At 34.2% G+C, this 17,577-nt stretch overlaps 2 protein-coding genes across 2 annotated transcripts in view; one reads left to right on the top strand and one right to left on the bottom strand.

Annotated features, from left to right (window-relative positions):
• Positions 1–1,420, top strand: part of LOC127847870 (uncharacterized) — a 32,093-nt gene extending 30,673 nt beyond the window's left edge. The window contains exon 6 of the mRNA XM_052380082.1: positions 477–1,420. Coding sequence (XP_052236042.1) covers positions 477–668 — 192 coding nt within the window. The 3' untranslated portion in view covers positions 669–1,420. The remainder of the gene's footprint in view (positions 1–476) is intronic.
• An 8,018-nt stretch (positions 1,421–9,438) lies between these two features.
• On the bottom strand, positions 9,439–17,539 carry LOC127847540 (uncharacterized). Its single transcript, XM_052379544.1, has 3 exons — positions 17,215–17,539; positions 12,298–12,450; positions 9,439–11,188 (listed from the first exon to the last, which is right to left on the bottom strand). The coding sequence occupies exons 1-3, from the start codon at positions 17,459–17,461 to the stop codon at positions 11,001–11,003; spliced, it is 588 nt and encodes a 195-aa protein (XP_052235504.1). The 5' UTR covers positions 17,462–17,539; the 3' UTR covers positions 9,439–11,000.
• Between the last annotated feature and the right edge of the window lie 38 nt (positions 17,540–17,577).

Genomic DNA, 17,577 nt, shown 5'->3' on the forward strand with positions numbered 1-17,577 from the left:
AGTGTGAAGATATCAATAAGGGGAAGTGACATTCATAAGAACCATAACAATACACTTTCTTTAATAAGATTTATTGCCCATTTGTAGTTTTGTATGATGACTGTCTGTCACAAAATTTTCAGGGCTATATCTCAGAGACTGTGTAAGTGTTCTGCATGAAACTTTATGGGTGTATAGATATCAATAAAGAGGAGTGTCATGCACAAGAACAATTACCCTACACTGTCTTAAATAAGAGTTATTTCCTTTTGTTTCTTTATATGATGTCACAAACTTTGCAGAGATATATCTAATTGACCATAATAGATTTCAACATGAAACTTATGTGTGTATAGATATCACCCAAAACTTTCTTAAATAAGAGTTATTACCCTTTGTTGTTTAAATAACCTTTTCTTTTAGTTCTGCACCCATCAATAAACAAAATATATTTGGCTTGGGATATCAATCAACGCATTTGCTTGTTTCATCTACAGGGTGCGGCGAAAATGGTCCTGGAGACTGGCAAGCATCCAGGAGAGCTGAAGGACCAGGTGTGCTCCCCGGGCGGCACCACCATCGCAGCCATGCATAAACTGGAGAAGGCCGGGTTCAGAGCGGCTCTCATTGATGCTGTAGAGGCTGCCACACTACGTGCCAAGGAACTGGGCGAATCTGAGACCAAGTGAATGTGGCTCTACCATGTCTTGCTTTCTCTGTTGAAGTTGGAGTGGTGCCCTCTGGAGGTGTTAGCGCTTCACTTACCTGTTGGACTGTCTCCAAAATGTTGTTTGTTAATTTTGATCATTAAATCGTGTCCTTAACAAGTTTTGGGAACAGTGTCTCAAAATGTGTACATGAGATAAATATGGTCTGTTACCTTTACTTGTTTGAATTAAGCAAAAAAGAAGCATTACAATATTATGTATACCTTGTAAGTGATTGATGAAATGCTGAAATATGGAGGAATGTAACGAATAAAACAAGCTATATGTTCATTCGTTTGTTAAACGCTGTTATACACATATTCTAGTAGACTGTTCACTGTATATTTTATGCCATGCAGTTGCACAAATTGCAACTTTCAGGTGCCATTTATAGTCATTATCACCCAGCTTCTGATGTTCACCTAATATAATTTAATGACTTTGTTGGTTGCTAATTGGGATTAGCGCTTTGGTGCTTTTGTGTGAATTGTGATCAAGATGATAATTATGCTTTCAATTATTTGATTATTACTATGATGTTGAATATGGTGTCAATTATTTTATGATTAATATGATGTTGATTAAAGTATCAGGTATTTAATATTATATTGCGGTATTTTAAATTAGGGAAGTCACTTTGTTTTTTGTTTAGATATTATGTTTATAGGATCTTGCCAATTATATTTAATGTTTGACATATGGCCATAATAAATGATTACTTATCACGAAAGTGATGTACTGTCTTTTAAATTATTGGTCTTTTCTAACCTTAGTTTGATGCTTTTTTAGTACCTAGCCATCAAGATAATAACACTATTTAGTTAAATTTGTATGTGATAAATATATGTGGTTGAAGAAAGTAAGCTTTCTGTAGTACCTAGCCATCAAGATAATAACACTATTTAGTTAAATTTGTATGTGATAAATATATGTGGTTGAAGAAAGTAAGCTTTCTGTAGTACCTAGCCATCAAGATAATAACACTATTTAGTTAAATTTGTATGCGATAAATATATGTGGTTGAAGAAAGTAAGTTATCACAATGACTTAAGTACAATATGACCATTTTATCACCATTCCAAAAAATCTTGCACCAAGGAAATAGTCAACATAAAATAGTTACTTTTGTTGTCAATGTTGGGGATGTCCTCAATTGTTTTTTCAACAAATAAATCTTAAACTATTTAAGCTATAAACATGAGAACATAGGTAAAACTGATTGTAGCCCTGTACATGGGACATAATTGCTCATGCTACACGTAAACTGATTGTAGCCTTGTACATGGGACATAATTGCTCATGTGTATTGTAGCCTTGTACATGGGACATAATTGCTCATGTCTGATTGTAGCCTTGTACATGGGACATAATTGCTCATGTTACACGTAAACTATCAGGCAACACCTCGGACTTTAGATTTTTATTTGTGTTGCTTTTTTCTTTCCAAATTGGAAATAATATTTAGTTTTGTATATAAAACCATTGTAAAATTTCCGTTGTTTACCAGTGATGTTACAACATCACTTACAATCTTAAAGATGACAAAAGTTGGATTTTCATATTTTCACTGATGTCACAAAGAAACATTCAAACAACTCATGTGTTTTAAATACCGGTAATTAGATAGTAACATGAACATGTTCAAGTATACACTGATACTTTCAATATGATACATTTTATCAAATAGTAGAACAGTCAACACAAGAGACAACATCACAATTATTGATACAGTAGACTCTCTGTTAACCGGATGGACTGAGGACCGGCCTGATCGTCCTGTTTTTAGAGAGTTCCGGTTTACCAAGAGTAGGCATATTGTGGAAATATATATATTGTATGCATTGTGTACAAAATCATATAAGAATACAACAAATCATATACGTGTACATGTACCATGTGATAACTGTACTCATGTAATTTTTATGTTTAAAATATTCTTCAAAAAATGTGTTTTTATGTCCCCCACTATAGTAGTGGGGGACATATTGTTTTTGCCCTGTCTGTTGGTTGGTTGGTCTGTTGGTTGGTCTGTTTGCGCCAACTTTAACATTTTGCAATAACTTTTGCTATATTGAATACAGCAACTTGATATTTGGCATGCATGTGTATCTCATGGAGCTGCACATTTTGAGTGGTGAAAGGTCAAAGTCATCCTTCAAGGTCAGAGGTCAAATATATGTGGCCCAAATAGCTTATTTTATGAATACTTTTGCAATATTGAAGATAGCAACTTGATATTTGGCATGCATGTGTATCTCATGGAGCTGCACATTTTGAGTGGTGAAAGGTCAAGGTCAAGGTCATCCTTCAAGGTCAGAGGTCAAATATATGTGGCCCAAATAGCTTATTTTATGAATACTTTTGCAATATTGAAGATAGCAACTTGATATTTGGCATGCATGTGTATCTCATGGAGCTGCACATTTTGAGTGGTGAAAGGTCAAGGTCACCCTTCAAGGTCAGAGGTCAAATATATGTGGCCCAAATAGCTTATTTTATGAATACTTTTGCAATATTGAAGATAGCAACTTGATATTTGGCATGCATGTGTATCTCATGGAGCTGCACATTTTGAGTGGTGAAAGGTCAAGGTCATCCTTCAAGGTCAGATGTCAAATATATGTGGCCCAAATAGCTTATTTTATGAATACTTTTGCAATATTGAAGATAGCAACTTGATATTTGGCATGCATGTGTATCTCATGGAGCTGCACATTTTGAGTGGTGAAAGGTCAAGGTCATCCTTCAAGGTCAGAGGTCAAATATATGTGGCCCAAATAGCTTATTTTATGAATACTTTTGCAATATTGAAGATAGCAACTTGATATTTGGCATGCATGTGTATCTCATGGAGCTGCACATTTTGAGTGGTGAAAGGTCAAGGTCATCCTTCACGGTCAGAGGTCAAATATATGTGGCCAAAATCGCTCATTTTATGAATACTTTTGCAATATTGAAGATAGCAACTTGATATTTGGCATGCATGTGTATCTCATGGAGCTGCACATTTTGAGTGGTGAAAGGTCAAGGTCAAGGTCATCCTTCAAGGTCAGATGTCAACTATATGTGGCCCAAATAGCTTATTTTATGAATACTTTTGCAATATTGAAGATAGCAACTTGATATTTGGCATGCATGTGTATCTCGTGGAGCTGCACATTTTGAGTGGTGAAAGGTCAAGGTCAAGGTCATCCTTCAAGGTCAGAGGTCAAATATATGTGACCCAAATCGCTTATTTTATGAATACTTTTGCAATATTGAAGATAGCAACTTGATATTTGGAATGCATGTGTATCTCATAAAGCTGCACATTTTGAGTGGTGAAAGGTCAAGGTCAAGGTCACCCTTCAAGGTCAAATATATGGGTCAAAATTGCTCATGTAATGTCACTTCTACAATATTGAAGCTAGCAATTTTATATTTGAAATGCATGTGTATCTCATGGAGCTGCACATTTTGAATGGGGAAGGGTCAAGGTCATCCTTCAAGGTCAAACGTCATATAGGGGGACATTGTGTTTCACAAACACATCATGTTATTTGATTAAAAGCAAAAAACATTCCATACCGACCTGTTTTTATTAAACCCAAAGTGAGCGTGGTGTTTTTTACATGTACATGGGTATGTGACATTTTTCATATAGGCGAGTGAGTCGTGTTCAAGTTCGCTATAAATAGCTCTGAATTAATTAATTTTTATTTGTTACAAATAGAAAGCGCCAAAGGTCATAGACAATTTTGACGAATTACGACACAAATACAATTGTTGTGACATACGATTTATTATTCAAGACATAAAACATTTCAAAAAACATACACACAGAAAAACAGCGTCATATTATCAAGACATTCATAAATACTAAAGATGCGTCTGAAATTACAAAAAGGCAATTAATGAATTTGCATACAGATGGATGGATATTTAACGGTCATATTTATCACAGATTTATCAGACAAACAAACAAACAACCATTTAAGCATTTAAAACATGGCTATAAGATCTTTTAAACTACCCAAGAAGATCACAAGAAAGTGATTGTCGCAACAACATGCATTAATTTTGTAATTCAATTGTTTATCATAACCTTAATAAAATGATTGCGTCAATCACTTTTTGGTGTTACCGCACGTCTATAATAGACATTCACAGTTTGTCTTACATTATTTAATCGGACTTCAATAGCGCGGTAACGACTTGACACTTTTATGATATGTTTAATCCGATTATCAATAATTGCACGAGCGGAATGTGTGACACCGCACGCGCCGTACTGACTAGGTATTGTAATTTACACGCCTCGAGCATCTTGAGAATTTGGACCGTCCGGTGTACTCAATGTATTTTACATTGAAAATGACGAGATTCAAGGAGATATCCGTTCGGTTTCCGGTTTTGAGAGAGTTTGGTTTATTCAACATTTTTAAACAAAACAATAGAAGGGGAAATACCGGACTGGCCCGACCGTTCGGAATCGGGCGATTTCCGGTATTCGGAGAGTAGGGTATTGGCAGAGTCTACTGTATTGGCAAAAATATCCTTACTCTGTATAACAAAAACATACATCTCATTGATATGCTTTTAATACATCTACCATATGTAATAAGTTGACATTTTGTAAATGCACAATCAATTACATCATTGGTTTCTTGACTGTTCCGGACCAAAACCAGAACCGACAATATTCACTGAATTTGATAAAAACGAAGGTAACTTGCGATTGTGTCAATAATATCTCCTCTTAATTTTGTATTGTGCTTTTGGTCTTCATATTTTGAAATGTATTGAACAAGTTGGTGTTTGCAGATATATGTATTTTAAGTTCTATTTAAATAATTATCCCCTGCCATAGGTTTTAATTTAAAACAACATCTTTTCCAACAAGAGTTACTGAACGTTCATCATCAATGTTAGACCATTTGTATTCAAAATATGACAACATTTCTGAGGTTATCATACCAAAAATAGGCATAAGTCATTACCCAGTAGTTTTCACATTAAGCGTCAAAGGAAAATTGTTAAGACAGATGATCATACAATTATTAAGTACAGATGTTTTAAAAAATTTAATGAAATCAATTTTCTAAGCAAACGCTAATTTTGATATAGTTGAAACAATAAAGGATACTAATGGGGCATTTGAAGTATTTTATAACATATTAAACTCAGTTCTTAATAACAATGCCCCTATCAAATATAAACAAGAGGGCCAAGATGGCCCTAGTTCGCTCACCTGAGAGGAGTCGGTTAATTTACTCTTTACCAAACGTCAAACTTGACCTAGATATTGTCCAGACAAACATCCTGGTCAAATTTCATCATTATTGAACCAAAACTCTGGAGTATGGAGTGTTTTTGTTTTTGTAAGATTTTACCTGGTGACCTATATTTTGAGTTGACCCCCCATACCAAACTTTGCTTACAAAAATAAATATTTGGACCAAGATTCATAAAATCTGAAACAAAATTGTGACCACTAGAGTGTTTACAAGGATTTTGTATAATATAATGAAAGTTTGGACAATCTAAGGGAAATAATTATGGCATTAATTATGTGATTTTGCTCTTTATCAAACTTGACTGAGATCTTTCAGCAACTTTCATTAAGAATGCTTGAGAAGTGTGAATGCTAGAGTGTTTGCAAACCAAATGTGGACGAACGGACAGCGGACAAAGACCAATTCTAAAACTTCACCTGAGCAATCAGGTGAGCTAAAAAGTGTGTTTCACCGATCTGAGCCATTTTCCAACTTGTCCGAGAAATAAATAAAACCAATGTATTTACTAAGTTTCACGATGATTAGGCAAAAATGAGACTTCTATAGTGTTCGATCACAAAGTTTCTCTCTAGTCACATAAGGAAAACTGCCCCCCCCCCCCTGGCGGCCATGTTTTTTTACCGATCGGGACCATTGGGAACTCATCTGAGTTTCATGATGATTGGGAAAAAATGTGACTTCTAGAGTGTTCACAAGCTTTTTTTTACTATATATAAATATAAGAAAACTGCCCCCCCCCCCCCCTCGGCAGCCATGTTATTCAACTGACCGGAACAATTTTTTAACTCAACTCTTGTATCAAGGAAACAAATGTTCTGTCCACATTTCATGAAAATTGGGCCAAAAATGTGACTTCTTGAGTGTTCACAAGTTTTCACTATATACATATAGAGAAAAATTCCCCGCCCACTGGCGGCCATGTTTTTCACCGATCTGGACCATTTTCGAACTCGTCCAAGATATAAAAAAAACCAATGTTTTGTCCAACTTCCATGATCGGGCAAAAATTGTGACATCTAGTGTGTTTACAAGGTTTCTCTATAGCCAAATAGGGAAAACTGCCCTGCCCACTCGGGGCCATGTTTTTCAACGGACCAGAACCACTTTTGAACTCAACCAACATATCATTAAGACGGACATTTTGACAAAGTTACATGAAGATTGGGCATGAAATGTGACTTCTACAGTGTTTACAAGTTAATTCGAACTCGCAGATTTCTCTGTGCAGTTTATTACTTCATTAGATGTTAGTACTTTAATTGATCAACTACATTCAAACAAATCCGCTGGGGCTGATGGTATAGGGCCCAGCATTATTAAACTTTGCACAGAATTCATTATACAACCAATCACTGCTCTTATAAATAACTGTATATCACATGGAACCTTTCCAGACATGCTTAAAATTGCAAACGTTATACCTTTATACAAGGGGGGTTTGGCAGAAGATCCCAATAATTAAAGACCAATATCACTTTTACCTACTATCATAAATATTTGAAAAGCAATGCTGAATATTCAACATGTGTGACATTTCTGGTGATGAATACTATTGGCAGTCTTTCCCTTCCATAGGGTCATGGTAAAAGTCACACACAAAGGTTAAAATCACACATTTTGATGAAAAATGCCTTATTTGGAAAATATTCTACCATACTATAATGGATTCTCAAAATACCCTGATGTAATTGTTATCAATTATCATAAAGTGGTCTGCATTTTATTGTCCGCAAGCCCATCACAGGTACAAATGAGTTTTAAAACAAGAGCACAGCATAACGGGCGCCACGCGCGGCTGCGAAAGCTTTTCAGACATTTTTTTTTTAGAGGTCACAGTCACTTTGACCTAGTGACCCAAAAATGGGGGTGGCGTGTAGAACTCATCAAGGTGCATCGACATATGAAGTTTCAAAGTTGTAGGTGGAAGCATTTTGATTTTAGAGCCCATGTTTAATTTTTATAATAGAGGTCTTAGTGACCTTGACCTTTGACCTAGTGACCCAAAAATGGGTGTGGCGTGTAGAACTCATCAAGGTGCATCTACATATGAAGTTTCAAAGTTGTAGGTGAAAGCACTTTGACTTTAGAGCCTATGTTTAAGTTTTATATCAAAGGTCACAGTGACCTTGACCTTTAACCAAGTTACCCAAAAATGGGTGTGGCGTGTAGAACTCATCAAGGTGCATCTGCATATGAAGTTTCAAAATTGTAGGTCGAAGCACTTTGATTTCAGAGCCAATGTTAAGGTTTAAGCACGACGCCTACGGCGGACGACGAGCTGGCTATGACAATACCTCGGGTTTTCTCCGAAAACAGCGGAGCTTAAAATTGACAAAAGCACAACGCTTCACTTATACCTTTTCTTTTAGTTGTACACCCATCCATAAACAAAATTTATTTGGCAGGGGATATCACTTCAACGAATTTGCTTGTTTAATTATAAAATATCTCATGAGCAGGTCAAGACACCAACTTGTGTATTATGCATGTGTAACCTGGCCTTTGTACAATTTTGCCTGCGACACCATCCTTAATAAAAAAAGTAAAAGAGGACATGATTGACAACATTAACGTTTATTAAGGCGATTTTAAGATAATCAGCAGCATGTTAGTTTCACTATTACAATTATATTGCAATCATGCGAGCTGCTCAGTCATATCTAAGCCAGGTGTGAGTATGAATTGGATGTGCTGCATGTGCGAACAGAAGTTCAGAGGCAATTTCTAAAGGAAGTGATGCAAGTATCAAATTGTGCTTTTCATTGTATATAGGCTTTTAATGATACCATTTTTCCAAAGTAATGAAGAAAACTACTGTGGCTGAATTTTTTTATTCACACATGGTGTTCCTATTTGTTTCACCTTTGATGATATGAGTATGGTAGATATTTAAATAAACTAGTTAACTTATATTAATGCAGTACTTGAGGACTTAAAACTGTCTAAAAATGTGGATTAATGGACACTTTAGCCATGTTTCAAGTCTGATACATTGACTGGTGAAGTTTTTGATGAACAGAAATAGCATTCTGAAAAGTTTCTCATCCATAACATGCTTATATACACTGGGTATGTGGTATGATACGCCCAATCCAAAATCAACAAATAAAATATATCAGAGACAATTTCACATGTATCTTTGTAGCTCAATAATCTGCATTGGTTGTACAAGAGGGATCGCAATAAAAATTCATTTATCAATGGTTGACATTGAGATTTCTGTGTTTCAATTAACAAATAAATTTTGTCAAGTTTCAATGACGTTGATGGTTAAAAAAAGTTATGGTCAAAACAATTCTTTTTTGGCATCAATTGTTCAAACATTAATGTTTAAAACTTAGTTCACTAAGGAATCTAATGATTGAACCAAGAGGGGTTGCATGAAGTGTGGCAAAATGGATAAGAGATAAAAGCGCTGATTTTATATACAAGATAATACCTGAAGTTTGCACAAAAAAGAATGCTAAACAACCAAATGTTCGTACATTTGTAGAAAACATTTTTATTACTGATATATATATAATTTACATACAGTTTGAGTACAAAAAGAAGATATATTACAAATGTAAGAAATGTGTATTTACACTTAAAATACAAGCACTTACTATTTTACATGTTTTAATCAATTTTGTTTTTACAAAATGGTTATAATGGCCAGCAATGGTACAGCATGTTTGAAATGTCTTGCACATATATGCTGCTTTGTTTCAACATGTACGTGTTTACCTGAAGTTTATTTAACTCTTCCAGTGCTGGAACCGAATTTTGAAGGCCTTTGCAAACAGTTTGGATCCAGATGAGACGCCACAGAACGTGGTGTCTCATCAGGATCCAAACTGTTTGCTATTCTGATAGTATTCTTGGAAAAAAATGAAGAAAATGCTAATTTTAGAAATTCTGCAGATAACATTTTAGCAGATGACAAATTTCCCAGCATGCAAAGGGTTAAAGGCTATCCATCCTACATTAACAATGACACGTAATAAAAAAATAAAAACATTTATTTATTTATTGCAAGTTAATTAATAGGGAAATATGAAAAGTAATTGATTGTGGTAATGATGGTTAGACATTTAAGTTGTCAACAAAATTATAAAAAAAACAACAAACAATTTTCAAAAAAGACAATCATACAGATCTGTTGACGAATATATACTGAAGTGCATGCATGAAATCACAAGTGTTGTTATGGAATACAAATGAACATTAAATACCAAGAAACTGAGAGCCTAACATAAGCTATTTATCAGAAGAAATTACTGTTATAAATCAACTGTAACAGTTTTCAATTTATTGGTAGCCATGCTATCAAGTGAATTTGATGTACAAAACTTACTGTTCAGAGTACAAACTGATTTCATAGACAGTATTTACATGATTTACATGAGCTAAACTGTGATATTTATGTACAATGATGTAAACAGTTATTGAAATTTGCTGCAATTCAATGTATCGGTAATCTATATTAATTCTTTTATTGTTTCTCAAATTCCCCTCATCACAAATTACAACAATAAGCCTATAAAAATGAGTACACCTTTTTGACATTCATATTTAGGTGGTGTGCGCTTACCGGTATTTGCTTGTTCATTTATGATGGAACAAATTCAACCTACAATAGCTGCACGTGCCTTTCTAAGATTAATCAGCTCAGACATTATGGTCTTTAGCAGCTAATTTCGTTTTACCAAGTCACAAATGACGGCATTTTACAAACACTTTTTCAACTCTCATATACTAGTTACATGCCTGCTAAAAGTCAAAACTCATTGAAATTAGCAGCAAGTTCAAGTAAGCCCTTCTTTTACTATTGCTTGAGAAGGTAAAATTTATTTCAAAATGTCCATTCTTCTAGAAACTGGTTATGTGCCTTATGAGTTAGAACAGTTAATTTTGACTAACACATCAATAAATTACATATTTTTTAAAAAGGTCTTCAATTCCTCTGTAAACAGGCTTAAAGTATTTGCAATCAGGCTTATTTCGACAAACTCATTTGCAATGGAATTTGTCAAGAGTCTTTCAACTTAGTCAATCCTTAATATGATGGCTTGGTGTCGGCACTGGAAGCCTTGAGGAACACCACCGCTCCAAAGAGGTTGAAGAAAGCGGAGATGCAGGCGAGTCCGTACGACCACGACAGGTAGTTCTGGTCTGGGCGTGGCATCCAGCCTCGGTCCTCCTTCTTAGCCCCCATGACAATCAGGGCCACAAGCGTACAAATTGCTGAAAAGATGGTTAAATGACTTCTTAAAATTACACTTATTTATAAAAAAAATATAACATATTCTTCTTGAAAATCCATCCCCTACTAGGAAATTAATAAAATATTCAGAAATCTTTATTTATTAACTATGGCATTGAACAGAACTTAAGCCAATCCATAAATAAAGCTTTGTTTTACAATACTCGAGCAATTCTCCGATGCTTGTCTTCTTATTTATAAACAACCAGATTTTAATTTTTTATGTAACCTTTTATAAATTAATGTACCTCATAATAAAAGGTTGTTTTGAAAGGTTGCAAATGAGGCCCATAACTTAAGTTTAGTTTTAAAGAAATAACACAATTACAATAAAAGTAGTTCTCCTTTTCACTGTAGTGTATTGTTATAGATGCCTAGGTAAGTGCTGATGGTTTAATTTATATGAAAAATGTTATTACTGGTCACAGTTGTATAAGATAAAAATGCCATGAACAGTTTTTATATCAAGAAATAATATCAATTAAATTGCAAAATTTCAATTCATTTTATTACTGGAAACATTGGTTACAGTCCTACAATTATGGGACCTTCATAGAAAATATGCAGTACAGTATACAGTATTATTTTTTGCAACCCATGCTTTTAGAGTAATAAAGCAAAAAATTATAGATTCATAACTGGCTATCAAGACCATATTTTCACAAGTGCACCTCATTAACAAAATATTACCAATTCTCTGTCTTTCCTGTGAAGAAGTAAAATTTCTCACACCATTCAAAATTAAATGGTCAACATTATTATTACCTGCTGTAGAGCAATATTCATCTACATTTGACACGACACGACGTTTTGTGCTGCGTAATTTTTCTTGCTGATATTTTTCTAAAAGTAACTATTTAGCCTGATAAGCTTGCTGTGGCGTAGTGGATATGGTGTCCGTCTAGCGACTGGGAGGTCACGGGTTTGATCCCCACTGTGGGAGTATTCTTTAGATTTCCCCCAAAGACTCCAAGTAATAAATCTACCCATGAAATGGACTTGAGAGCATGTCAATAAACCTAAGGCTTTCTATGCAATCGAGCTAAAATTAATAGGTTGAAATAAACTAGCCCAAAATGGGACCACTTACTGCACACTGAACAGATAATGGCCGCTCCCTTGTAGACCATGCTCTTGAGGTTCATGGACAGGCAGCGCCAGTAGGCCAGGGTGGCTATGAGGCAGGTCACAGACATGAACAGCAAGGACACGCTGATCAGGACCTGGCACACAATGAACCACGCTGAAAACAGGAATTTCATATTATTTTATTAGTAATTACAATTCATTTCCATTGGCAGTTGTGAATAACTTTGAAAACATCACCATAAAATGAAACGTTACAACTTATGTTCGGAGTATGTTATTAGAACTTTTGTCAGCTAGCTGGTAATAATGCATTGCCTGTGGATTGTACAGCGGTAAAACACTTCATACTGCCAAAATAAAAAACTTTAGAATATTTGCTCTATCTTCATACACTGTTATTTATATTAGGTTGTTTTATGATACCTCGGATGGTAGAAGAAAAACGGTCCATGGAAACACCGAATTCCACTTTTCACCGAATTACAACCGAATTCCACTTTTCACCGAATTACAACCGAATTACACTTTTCACCGAATTACAACCGAATTCCACATTAAAATGATCGTTGGTATCGATTAGATACGGGTTCTTCACATGACGCCGGGCTGTTACCGAATTCCACTAATCACAGACCGACTGGCCGAGTTTCTATCAATTGTTTTGCGTTTTTTACAGTTTGCAGATTTTTCGACCACCTTAATAATTTTTATGCGTCTTTAATCCGCTATTCACAAGTTTTTGACACTACGTCTGATTGAATATAATAGATAATTGGCTATAAAAGAGTTCCGATTTGTTTGATGATGGTCCTTTTGAATAAATGAAAGTGTGATGTTTTTTAATTGTTTTTACTCATATGCTGATTTTGACTAATTAGAATAAATTGTTATTTTGAGTGTTTATTGAATACAATATCTAATTGGCCAATAAAGAATTTCGATTTGTTTGATGATTGTCCTTCAAATGTAATAAAGGTCGGATTTTTTTCAATCGCCTTTACTCATTTATTGCTCATCTTCAATGATTACCGATATAAAATGTCCGATTCCCCAAAATATGATCGTAAAGCATGGCGCAATACCCGTGTTCTGTATGTGAGGAAGAGTGCCAAAACGGTACTATCCTCTGTACGGGATGTAAAAAATGGACTCATGCCGGTTGTACTTATCTTACAGACAATGACTTAATATCATGGTCAAACAAAAGTATAAATTTCATTTGTGTCAAATGTGCATTTAAAAATGGATTGGAGTATGATGCCACAGCAGCTCTGTTGCGGTAAGTCTATTAAATTTATTCTACACTTTAACAAAATGTATAATACGATTATAGATAATTGATTCCACAAGTAGAGGTAGAAATACGAAATTTCTCAAGATGAACAAATTTTCTGTGTTCCATAATTTAATAAATTGTAAATATTGCTGTACTAACATTAATGAATCATTTAATGACAAATACTTATATACTGAGTATACGGTCCAGATTTGCGGACCATACAGAACATGTCTGACTTTAATAAGTATTTCATGTTCATTCAAGATTATGATACAATATAAGATATACAAATGATGAGGCCATAAACGGCAATATTTCTTGTTTTTCATTGTTAACTAACACATCAATTATCAATTAGTGAAATAATTAACATGAAACAACAATAAGGATTGTCACACTCAGTAATTGGTAATTACAAACGTGTTAATCATTTATGGTATACTCTCAACACATGAAATAGATAATGCGTTTCACAACAATCAGTAAGTGTCATAAAAAGGGCGTATTCCAGATGCAAATATGCGAGTCAATAATGCGAGTGTTATTATACCCGTATTGACATTTTAAAATACGTTTGACTGCTAATTTTGAATAAAATGTATGAAATAGATATAAACAAGTGTTTAATAAAAAGATACATTGATAAAAAATGCGTTGTTTGCAGATTTTTTAAGATAGAAACACGGGTGTATTTTTGTAAAATATTTAAGTGATGAAAGAAATTTTAATAAACGTTGTCACTGAGCAGCATATATTAATTCAATTTTATAAAAATAGATTTTAATCATAAAAGTGCATGTTTGCGTGATGCATGCTGATTATAGGAATAATAAATGTCACAATTCAATTGAGTAAAAAATCTGAGAATAATGAATAATTTGACATTTTCACTTTAAACGACTGTTATCATAACGTCGGTAGACCCGAATAAATACACTTCATTTTTATCAGGCAAATAACAATTAGTATACTAAAACAGGGGAAGTCTACACTGTGTATTAGCAACCTGCTGTGTTGATCCGTATCTTATCAGCTCAATACACAGGCCCCGTGGCTACTGTTCTGGAAAATTATATACTGCTAAAATAACTGATTTCTCTTATTGCTAAATTGTTGTGTACATTAAAAAAAAACGGGAATGGAGCCACATCACCGTTGTAAACTTTTTATTAAGTTCACAGTATAGAGATAATCTAATTAAAGACGGCGCTAATTAAATGTGAAGCTGGATATTTACAAATATGATCCATTTCGCTTAAATCAATGTGCAATGGAACGCGCACTTATATGAGTTATAAAACATCACGTGCATTTCTTTGTATAAATTCTGTACAAATTTTATATGTTATACATCGTTTTGTTTTGTTTATTTATTAACTCATCCACAAAGAAAATAATGAAACATTTCTACATTAAATAAAGAAATGTCATTCAAAGTTTCAAAATCTGATTGGATTTCTATGACGAACGGACAGAGAGACAAACACTACAAGAGGTTCCGGACGACTCTTTTAGATTTGAAAGGTCTCATAACCTCAACTGACACACAAACAACCATAGTCGCACCAAAGACTAATGGTAAAAAACCTAATCAGCTCAAGCGAAAGGTCAATGCTAAGACTACGACCATCAAAAGAAAAAAGAAGGACTGAGCTTGCTTTTGCTTGACAAGTACGCCGCGAATCTCTTGTGTGTCGCGTGTTAACACGTGGTGATAACATTTTACAATGTTTTCTTATTTATTTTAGAATTTGCAATGTATAATTTCAAAAAATTATATGTATAATATCAGAAAATTATACAATGGATTTACGCTTACAAATAGACTAGTTCATGCTATTTTAATCTTGAAAAACATGTTAATGTTCACTTGTTACATACATTGTCAAACTATTTAAACCTTTTACATCTTACATGTTATGTTATCCTTCGGAAGTGCTAAACAATTTAACAGCAGTTTCCATAGTATTACATTTACCCGATAAGTTCACGAATGTGTAATTCGGTAATCTATATTCACTTTTTAAAGAAATTCCGACATGTTTAGCAATTGCAAAAAATGTGATAACGTATAACTCTTACATTTAAGTTCATTAAATATTTTTGTGTACGTGTTCATTTACATTTCCCTCTTTTATTTCATATAATTTGTATGCTATTGTTGATGATGATGCTTAATTCATTTATAATAAAGTATTTAACATTATTTATATCCATTTGCTTTTTACTATTATTGCTTTTTCCGTAAATCCATTTATAACTTTCAACTACCTGAATTACACCTTCAAATCGCACGCCCAACTGAATGTGTAATTCGTTTCTCGGGTAAATATGGGAGTGGACTGGAATTCGGTGAAAGTGTAATTCGGTCCTCAATTACATATAAAATGTGTAATTCGGTAATTGCTTAGCAATTCTTTATCATCTTTAGGCTCTTATCAAATTAAAATCGACATGTTGAGCATTTTAATCATTGTGATAAAAGAATACATTAAATATTTTAAGTGGAATTTGGTTTTAAGATATGCGCACATTTCACCTTTTCCAACTGTCGTCTTAGAAGATTATAAGCTGAAACATAACACAATTAACAAAACAATGACGCAATCCTAAAATATGTAGTTTACTATTAAGTTTAATAAAAACCATGTCAGTTAATTTGGTTAAAGTGTAATTCGGTAATGATATTCGGTACTCAGTTGTAATTCGGTGAAAAGTGGAATTCGGTTGTAATTCGGTGAAAAGTGTAATTCGGTTGTAATTCGGTGAAAAGTGGAATTCGGTGGTTCCATGCACCTGAAGAAAAACGTGCCATATGCAAGACTGCAACAATGACTGCCAGAACACTAACGCTCGATTGGTCATTGTTTGCTCGGGTACTACTTACATGTACGCCGGGTACAATTAAGTAAACTTACATGTACCTTGGGTACTAAAATGTACCTGGGAATTTAAACGCTAAATCAGTCGTTGTCGGCTTAAAAAAAAAATATGTTCACATTTATGTCAATCCTCTGTTAAATGAGAAGTTTGTTTAAGATAAACAATATCGTTTTATGGTAATCTGGAATACAACTTGGGTACAGTCTAATATCCACCAGGTATGTTTTAAGTATATTTACAGTACCCGGGGTACATGAAAGTAGTACCCGAGCCGACAATGACCATTGGAGCAACACTAGCACAACAATACCATCTGAGCTAACTAAGAATTTAACATTTGGTTCTAACACTGCACAATGCACATTTAACAACCTAATAAAATAACAGTATAGGTAGATAGAATAATAGAAACTGTTCAAGAACTGGTGCCTGTAGTATATGAAGACACAATAAGCATTCAATGTTTTCATTTTCCATATTAATACGCTTGCTAAAACGCTAACATTATTATATACAACTCATTTTAATGATTGTTTTACATCAATACAGGCGTTTCATTTCACAATTATACATACTTAAAAGAAATTTTGACGACAATTAATGCCTAAAAGTCATTTCCGGTTTTTGAAGAAGTTTTATTTTATAGGTAAACAACAACACACAGGTGTTACATTCAATATTCAAAACTTATAGTGACATGAACAATCAAAAATACAGTTAATTAATAACAATACATGGAGTATTCATATTTCTTACGTGGTGAAATCCATTCCCAGAGAGATCTGTACTGCTCGGAGAAGACGTACCAACAACCGAGGAAACGCTTTCCGTTGTAATCCTTCCAAAACGTGTAGTCATTGAAACAAAACTCCCACAGGCCACATTTCACGAACGGGTTGTGCGCTTTATCGAAACTCTCCACCCAGTATGGACTGGCAAATGCTATCACCATACAAAATATGGCGAAACACAAACAAAACATAGCCACTGTCCCTTGCTCCATTTTGAAAATGTCCGACTCTCACCTGTTATTATTATTGGATTTTACAGGTAATCTCTTCGGCTCGCTTCGGTTTGGATGGAATTTGGGGAAAACATAAAAGGTGTGCCGAACACTGT

This window comes from Dreissena polymorpha, chromosome 10, assembly GCF_020536995.1.
Source record: "Dreissena polymorpha isolate Duluth1 chromosome 10, UMN_Dpol_1.0, whole genome shotgun sequence".
NCBI lineage: Eukaryota > Metazoa > Mollusca > Bivalvia > Myida > Dreissenidae > Dreissena > Dreissena polymorpha.

What these genes read in the sequence shown, in the direction of transcription:
- LOC127847540 (XM_052379544.1), bottom strand. Translation starts at nt 17,461, where the DNA reads ATGGAGCAAGGGACAGTGGCTATGTTTTGTTTGTGTTTCGCCATATTT. An exon ending in CTGGGAATGGATTTCACCAC is followed by an intron (nt 12,451 to 17,214) that starts GTAAGAAATATG and finishes TCCTGTTTTCAG; the next exon opens with CGTGGTTCATTGTGTGCCAG. An exon ending in CATTATCTGTTCAGTGTGCA is followed by an intron (nt 11,189 to 12,297) that starts GTAAGTGGTCCC and finishes CCATCTTTTCAG; the next exon opens with CAATTTGTACGCTTGTGGCC.